Here is a 9092-nt window from a genome sequence, read left to right as displayed (position 1 = left end):
TTTATTAATATACAGGATATATTCATATAATCAATTGATCAGTACAAACATACGAAGCGTCTAACTATCAGCCAGTAAATATTGAACGTATTGCGAGAGTTCCAGATCAAAGTGGGTCGGTCGGCCTCGACTGCAGTATCGTGCTATTATCGCATGTTGTCCGCTGCGATTGGAGGAGTTTCTTTACATTGTTTTTTTATACTCGTGCCGCATTAGCAACCGCTCGCTAAGGCAGGCGTTGCTGACTATGAAGTCTCTTGAATTAGTCCAGTCATCCCTGGACAGTTTCACCTATTGTGGGATAAAAATATCAACCAAGAGCACGCAACATGAAATTCAGTGAGACTGTTTTCTTTCGCTGACTTTTTCTGACAGCCGGTGCTGTTCTAGACCGCATGTCTATGACTAAGGAGAACCAATACGTTTCGCCCATATCGACGTTGTTGTGAATGTGTTGTCTGACAATTAGTTGGGGTCGTGCTGATGTGACCACGGTATGGGAAGAATGCTCAGATGTGGTGAAAGTGTGTTTCTTAGATCGTGGAACGGTTGACGTAGCTAAGTGCATGATAGCTGCCCCTTGTCATCGCGAAAACCGCCTCGCCATAGTAGGGCTTCCCAGTGGCCTCTTTCGAAGAGAGCACGACTGCGCGATGACGCACTCTGCAATACTCGATGAGACAATACAAGAACACCGTCGCCTCCAAGCGAACGCTCACTGCAACGTCATTACAGGGGCAACAGCAAAGAAAGCCAGCCAGGAAAGGCTAGCGGCTGAGATCTTCTCGCCGAGTCAAGTCAGTGTAGCGTGTTGACTGTGGTGAGTGAATATAGAAAGACGCTAGGCGAAGCAGGACTACTGATGTCTTCCTCTCCAACGCTTGTAGCAAAGCGGTAAACCAGAAGGCCGTTACTGGTCCGTGCATTGCCCCACGAAAGCTCAAGCAAAGAGCCTAAAAGGCTTAATGCGAATTTATCTCTGGTGGTGTTCATACGCGCGGCATCTCTTGCCTTTCCGGCCACGCAGCGAATAGTTTTGGTTCAGTGTTGAAGTAAACTACAACAGTTTCGTTCCTCAGCCAAAAGGCCAAAAAAAAAAACCAAGTAATTATGGGTGAGTTAACAACGTAAATTACATACAAATTAATCGCTCGATATAAATCGTATGTCGCATCGTCTCAAACGTTTTACACTAATATCAATTAAATCTAAAGCTTGAGGACGATTTTTCCAAAACACGAACCGAAAGGAATATCAGTCAAGCGATAGGCTTAATGAGTGGACGTGCAGTGATGACCCAATAGAACGTGCAAATAAGCGGCATTTGATTAAAAATCGTTCATGTACAGACCCTCATATTGACGACTAAATTAACCCGAGGACGCGACATCTTTGATTAAGCAGTGCGTTTCTGTAGAATAGATAATGAAAATTGAATCTCAGGGTGGCCATTACCTTCGCCACTCGTTATTCAGTATGCCTTTAAATTATGCCTTTTTCAAATGATACTAGCTCAGATCAATATGCAAGACATTTTTTAAAAAAATAATAAATTTTTTTTAAATTAGTAATAAACCGAAAGTTGCTAACAAATTTGTTCGCAAGAGAAAAAATCGAGGCGATCAATAGATGGCACGCGTCCAGTACCACATCTAGGATATCTTAAACGATGAGCACTTTCATAAAAACCAATATCTGGAGTAATAACAATGATAATAGCTTACCACTTAACCGAAACCATATGTAATTACTTCAGTTATAATCGAAAGCCGTTTTGAAATAGCACGATGAGCCAAAAGCTCAAATAAGGTTGATTGATTGATTGATTGATTTCAATCGTTCCTTGGTCTAATCAACGACTTATGACAGTCAACGCAAATCTTGTCTATCGATAATGTTTAGATTTATTCGTAACCTTCTATGAAAAATTAACTGCAACTAACCTAATACAGGATCGATTATAGGTCAGCTTTCTAATTATGAACCGATCAATTTAATTAAATTGGCACTTTATACTGCTGCTATTCCTTATTATCGGAGGGATCTTTTTCAAGCAGAAACAGCACAGTTTGTTATAAATAATCACATCTTAAATTCGGTTCTTCTTTCGCAAAACACAAGAAATCATGCACAAAATGTGCCCCCTGCCTAGAACTTCGGTCGTCGGAGAGTCGGACAGAATAGTTGGAAAAATACTTAGGCCATCTTCGTGATCACTGAGGAGCTATTAACATGTGTACTGCCGGTCACATATTGATGTATCTGCTTTTCCTAAGCGGCGAATCGGTGTTGAGATAACTTCCAGAAGAGAACATTGCAGTGTTTATATATAGAAAATAAATTATTGCCCTTTTCGAAATGTAGATGTATTTCTTGATGCTACATATACCATGTACAGTTTGTTGTTCGTTACCTACAACTTCTGCTAATAGCAGTAGCAGAAAAAATAACTCAGCTTTCCAATTGGATTTAAACCAGCACGGCTGGTAGTGCTTTTTTCGTGACGGTAGATACACAAACCAGAGTTTGTGGTTTATGGGCGTCTGTGTGTGTGCACATTTGAGTGAGAACGTCGGGTACCCTTAGTTATGGGCAGCTAGAGCTTTCTTTTTGTATATCTTATTGGTCACCACGTTCACACACACGCGTCTACTGAAGGACTTATAAATGTTGCTTTATTATAACCGTTCTAAGGCTTACCGCGTAGCCCGTGGGATTCCAAACACAAAATGAATTTTCACGCTTCTGAATTAAACTTAGTTATACTGGATAAATATGCAGAAATCGAGCTAATAAAGATCCATCATGTAAATGAGCTAAATTACGGTAAATAAAGATGTCAAAGTTGGATCTCTAAAACGAGATTGATATAGACCGTGATTCTCTTGCCGTAACAAGTGTTATAGTGCAACAATAACACGCCTAACGTAAATATTGCCATAACAATGTGGATCCATAGATATTTGCGTAATAGGTCAGCGCATCAGTGGTTATTTCTGATATTAAGAAAAACCTGTTTAAAATATTTATAATCTAAAAAATTCTTTGAGTCCTAATATTTTGAAGAAAATCCCGTTGAGAATATAAATAACACCGAAAATTCTTCACGTGTTTGTTCGCAAAGCCGAAAGTATTTACTTTCGGCTGGTTTCTCCTCAGTGAGCTTGAGATGGGCCAAGCTAGACTCAGCAATAAACAACGGCAGCCATAAGAGTAGCAACGTTGAACTACCGTATAGCGTAACGCAATGCATCGACCACTACGTTTTAGGTTGGCTGGATTAAGCTGATAGACAAAGGGCACGTCGCGCAGCATAACTGTTATCGTTGTCGTTACTCAGCAATGGGAACAGTACGCGGTTATCTTTCTCGTAGCCGACATCGCAGCATCGTTTGTCTGAGACCGTACCAAGGGTTTGGTAGATGTTGCTTTCGTTGTCTTCAGGGCGAATGGGCGCCCTCTACCCACTACCACGTAGATCAACTTGCGTACGCCAGTGTAGCAATGCCGCTACCGCTCGTGGCGCTATTATGACTGCTATGCTCGAACTAGCCTTGTCATCTATATTAGTTCCTATATTAGTTCGTATATAGTGTATACGAATGGGCAGTAGCAGGGCATGTCGTGCCATCGAGTACGAAAGAAAAGAGGAAGACCTCTATTTTGGACAATACATCAACGCCGGCAGTTACGGTTCGAAAAAAACACCGCTATCTGTTGAGTCATTGGTATTTTGGCTAATATAATTATTATTACCTCATTTTTTCTTTAAATACCCAAACAGGTATGGATGGATCGATATGTCCGCTGTTATGTGCATGAATGCGTCAACCACTCCTGCATTTGCAGAAATCCTTGCGAGAACACAAAAATTAGACCCGTCCTGTCACGGGAAGATGCTACATATTTGTAAACCTTTAGCGCAAGGCGAGGAATATAAAAAATGCCTATACGATTACTATTGTGAAAAGATGAAAACTGAAGTGCGTACGAAGCTTCGTTATTATATTGTGACCGTGGAATCATCAAACTTGAAACGTAATTCTTTTTTATCTGTTTAACGTTGTAGTTATTTCGAAAGTTCATGTTTATGTACAAACCCATCATGTGGTTATCAGTGTAGACTACCTCTTCCTGGTATTATATTAAATAAAGACGATATCACCTCTACGTAAATGTGCTATTAACGTAATTGTCATCGCAACTGTAAAATAATATAATTATATTAAGCTGATTGTGTGATTTCGTTGGGTGGGGTGTTTCCATCATCGATAACTTAAGTTTTGAAGAACACCAAATCAATCATTTTGTAAGAAGGCTTTGGCTTGAAATTCGTGAGAGGTACTTTGAGGTAAAAGGGTGAGTTGTTTCGTGCAAAGCGTGCCATGCTTGCTTTCTAAGATACTTACAAGACTTGTAGCCGCTTTTAGTGGTCTCCGATAAAAAAAGCTCATCAGGAGTTATTGTATTTCGAACTCTAAATTTTGTGGACCGATATAGAAAACCTCGCGTTTTGTAGAAGGATTATGGTTTACTTCGTTAACATGATATTTTCAAACGAAAAAATAAAATGTTTTGATCAAACCTCCATCGTCTTACATTTTGTACCTGCCTCATTTACACAGCTCCTTTGATCAGTGTCCAATATTACAAAATTTACGCACACGCGATATTATATTATATCTTATAATAGGTCATGTCTTAATTACATCCTGTCTTTATTATGAATCGATACTGTAATCTTGTCGATAGAATACGATCGCTCCTACCCAGTCTGTGACTGAACAGATTCAGGCTCATCGTTCAGGTCTCTGGTTCCTGTTAAAAAAATTATTTAGCAATATAGAAATCTACTTTTGGAGCCTATAACTTTTAAGTTGTGATGCCATTGCTGATGTCTACAGAGTTAACCCATGCGACCTTTAATTGAATCTCATAAGAAACGTGCATCAGCTTATCTATAGCTAACTAGATCGGCTTGCGCTTATGGGACGCTTGGAATTCTATAAGCCAATGGCGGAGACACAGACTACCAGGCAGTGAGACAGTGAGCTACCTGTGTTTAGGCGCCTGTGTTGCCTCGAAAGGCACGTGGTTCCCTAACTGATTATTGGCTAGTCTTGCATGCATAACATGGGCACTTTGCCTAGTATATTCTGATGTGGTCATCGCCACGCTTGTGTGACACACGCAGCGGCACGTGCGATTCACTCAGGCACTTCTCCATTCAAGACAAACAAACAAACGAACGAACGAAGGCACCTATCTTGGCTATGCGCTTAAGTGCCCTCACTCTCCGCTAATGATGCCAGGGCCTCTCCCCCATCTGCCTGGTCCACACGCACGCGCGCGGGGCTGTTGTCTCCTTTACCCTCCTTCCCTTGCGCGTTGGTTGCTGCCAACGTTGGGTTAGCTCTATCCATCGCTGAATGCCAAACAGACATAGCACCATCCAGCTGTAGTACGTGCTACGCCGGCTAGTCGATACGCGCCACATCTTCGAGGGCAAGGCAAACCCCAACGTCCTCGGTCTCCTTCGTCACTGGTTTCGAATTGTTGTAGATTGGACGGACACCCCGAGGCGGCCAGTGAACGAACAACTGAAGAGCAAGCTAGCCAACAAGTAATTGTCGAGCGAACACCTAAAAAGCTCGTCATTTCTTTGAGTCATGTAAACGATGGACATTCGATTCGAATCACTTCCCTAATGGCAGGCGGTTTGCTACGTGCAGCAAGCTGCACAGCGTGCGTTTGACAGCGAAACGCTACGGCCTGTGGTGGGCGCGAGGATCGCAATCGTGAGAGATGGCTCGCAAGGCATCAGGCCTCCGCGTGCAACCGTTAGTGACCTCCTAGGAGGCCTGGTCGTTAGGTCACCGTCCCAACCCACTGCCTACTCTAGGTGCGTGCGTGTGTGCTTATGTATGTACATGTACCTGTCTGACCGTCTGTCTGTTTCCGTGTAGCGGTGCGTGTGAGAACAAATTCATCGTACAACTCCCTGTGGGAGCTGTGCAAGAATAAGTTCCCTAGCTGCCCCAAGAGTAGTTGTATCGGTCCATTCGTGCGAATACGCCGATGCGCCGGACCGCTGCTGCATCGACTGAATGTTGCATCGCCCCCGACATATCCCCAGGAGCCGGCGACTTACTCCCACTATTACGAATTGCTTCTGCCATCGCAATTATCTGCTGTATAGACAAACGGCCGTTATTCGGCAGGTTAACAGCGGCAGGTTCTGTAAGGACCTGTTTGATGACGAGATCCTCGTCGTCGCTATCGTGTCCTGTTGGATACGACGGGTGACTGAGGGCCAAGAAAAAATAGAAAAAGACGAAATCATTCGACGTGCTACGGCAGTCACGTAGGCGAGGTCTTTTATACATTAACAATAGCTGATAAAAGTTTACCACTGAGAGGATGGGTGGAACGCTTGGCGTAGCTGGATCATCCTATACACGGACGACCCTTATATCGTCTCATGAACTGAAGACCTTCAAAAAGAAGAAGCGTAGAGGGCAGGATCTCTTCGACGTGATGGGGAAACCATGCTGGTCAGGTACCCCACCACCGGAGATCCGCATTATTGAGCCTCCTTGGGGAGAAGACGAAGCCTACAACGATGCTTTTACTGGTGCGTATTCATCTGCTGAATATTACAATCATCTTCATTGCTGTTGTCGATAGGAAGAGCAGGGGCGACGCACACACCACACATGCACTAGAGTTATGATACAATGCGGCCATGGTATTCAGCCAATGAACACGGTTGTACCTTTCCCAGTACAAATCTTGCAGATCAGCCTGGACATATATACCGCGACATTAGCTGCATGTCAACACCTAGTGACGATATCTATTTTTTAGCCATTCCGTATTAGTCTATGTGTAGTAATTCGACATTGTCCAAAACTCGAACGGCTTTAATGCGAAGAAAATGATTAAAATTTAAAAACACTTTTTCTCAATGTAAGTAAGTGGCACGACACGCCAGTAATGATTCAACGGCACCACCGCTACAGCGTCGGTTATATCTGATAATGACTGCTGATATCTTCGAAGCGTTGCTTGTAACATCATTTGTCCTTGTTTTTTTTTATCGAAACCTTTCTTGGCAAGCGTGCTTACTTCAAAAACAATTTTTAGGTTCGTTGGAAGGAACTATTTGTATCACTTAAGAAGATGTTAACACACTCCGTTTCGTTGTGCGGTTAATTCTGCCGTTGCTGCTAAAATTCAACCTGTATAGGTGTCGAAATTGTTATCCAACTATCGCCATCGTATCATTATTTTCGTGGATAACGAAGAGCTGTTGTTTTTGCTAGAATTCTCGGACTAACAGAAGCTCGAAGGTCAGTGGTCATCGTGAAGTAGCGGTCACGTTAGTGGTAACGTCACGCGGGTTTTTGAAGACGACGCGCGAATTTTATGGCTTGTTCGTATTTTGTCTAGTTTACTATTATTATTATCATAATCTCGATTATTATTTGATATGTGCTTCGGAAGGTGGAATATAAATTATAACTCTTTTTTTTTGTCAAAAGGTTCGTTTACGCTTACGCACTTCAACCTTAACAAAACGAAAATGCTCACATGATGTAATAGGTAACTGATCAACTATTGGCAATAAGCATTGCCTTATTGCTGATAAAAACAAATAGAAACCAACGTAATAGAATACATTTATAGTAGTTTACAGTACGAGTTCTGTCATGTAACCGCGAAAGAGCTTCATTTGTGTATTTCGTAGTATACCTTGGTCTCTACGTCACCCTGCTCATTAACTAACTGTTTCCTTCGTGTTATGCTGGCTTCACATAGAAAACCCATCATTACCAAATGGTGCTCCAGATTACAGAGACGTTTCATCTTCCGATTAGTCGCCCACATGAGGACCGTCATATTTCCCCACTTCGGAAATGGCACTAGTAGCTGCTCGCGATCACTGTTGTTATTATTATAGTGATAATCGAAAAAAGTGGGGTTGTATATATGTTTGTTTTTCCCGTTGCCGATGTCGGCAAGCCCCATCGATCGATTCGTGGCAGGGATCTTGTACGACAAGTTAACGCAGTAGCCTATTCGCTTTTGTGTAATAGTACAAACGGTAATACTAATACCAAATTTGAGAAGTGGGGAAATATTTAAAAAAAAAAAAGAGTAGCAAAGAGTGCTTTTGGGACTGATAAGTTAGTTTCATCGCTACCCTCAGTGCGTTGAAACACAATCGTCTCTATTTTGTTGTATTCGCAGGAACGTTAATAGAACTGTCGCAGGGACAGAAAACGTTTACAGATATGCGGTGTATAGTTTTGCAGGTACAATGGGTTTTATAGTGACTACCGTACTGGGTCTGCAAATGTTGGTATTTTTATTATAAATAATGAAACAAGTGCTATCGCTTTTGTATTATTGGTTGGTCGCTTTCGTTAAAAGAGCGTCTCTTTTGCTGCACTTGAAAAAAATGTTTTACTGTCGAACTTTTCAGTGGATTGACGTGCATCGTAACCGCAAATGAAACATCTGTGTATTTCGACAACAGCTTTAAATAACGAGGCTTTAAAACGAAAAAAAAAAAAAAAAAACTTGAGACTGAGTATAGCATAGCAGTATCATTGTACCTTATGACTAAATCCTTATTTCTTCCATCGTTATTTGTGTACTTGACGTAGGTCAGGATCAGGCGTGGGTAACACTCGCTACCAACGATACGTATGGAATCGGTGCACTGGTGCTTAGTGCTTCGTTACGGAAGGCCGGAACATGCCGCCAGTTGGCGATCCTGATCACGTCGCATGTGACTACCCCCATGCGTCGATTGCTCGAGCAATCTTTCGACCTCGTCAAAGAAGTCAATCTGTTAGACTCGAATGACGCCGCCCATTTAGCGGTCCTCAAACGACCTGAGCTTGGCATTACTTTCACTAAAATCCATTGTTGGACGCTTACTCAATACACAAAATGTGTCTTTTTGGATGCCGACACGCTTGTAAGTGGAATTTACTAGGAAACACTTCAAACGTTATTTGAATCATTCGGTTTATTTTTGTTTATTTATTATTATTACATTATTTGATTACTATTATAAAGAA

At 42.0% G+C, this 9092-nt stretch overlaps 1 protein-coding gene across 8 annotated transcripts in view; it reads left to right on the top strand.

The window, feature by feature from the left end:
- Positions 1 to 532: 532 nt before the first annotated feature.
- Gyg (glycogenin 1) overlaps positions 533 to 9092 on the top strand; it is a 14066-nt gene continuing 5506 nt past the window's right edge. Inside the window, exons 1-2 of one of the 8 annotated variants that reach the window (XM_086975027.1) lie at positions 533 to 820; positions 8673 to 8989. In XM_086975027.1, coding sequence (XP_086831153.1) covers positions 8810 to 8989 — 180 coding nt within the window. In that variant the 5' untranslated portion in view covers positions 533 to 820; positions 8673 to 8809. Of the gene's footprint in view, positions 1115 to 5427; positions 6635 to 7291; positions 7436 to 8672; positions 8990 to 9092 lie in introns of those variants that run through there. The other 7 variants (XM_022814741.2, XM_022814739.2, XM_086975028.1 and 4 more) reach the window with 7 other exon arrangements.

This window comes from Varroa destructor, unplaced genomic scaffold (genome assembly GCF_002443255.2).
Source record: "Varroa destructor unplaced genomic scaffold, Vdes_3.0 BEIS01000007.1, whole genome shotgun sequence".
NCBI classification, from domain to species: Eukaryota; Metazoa; Arthropoda; class Arachnida; order Mesostigmata; family Varroidae; genus Varroa; species Varroa destructor.
The sequence above is the reverse complement of the archived record's forward strand: the minus strand, read 5'-3'. Positions and strand labels throughout refer to the sequence as shown.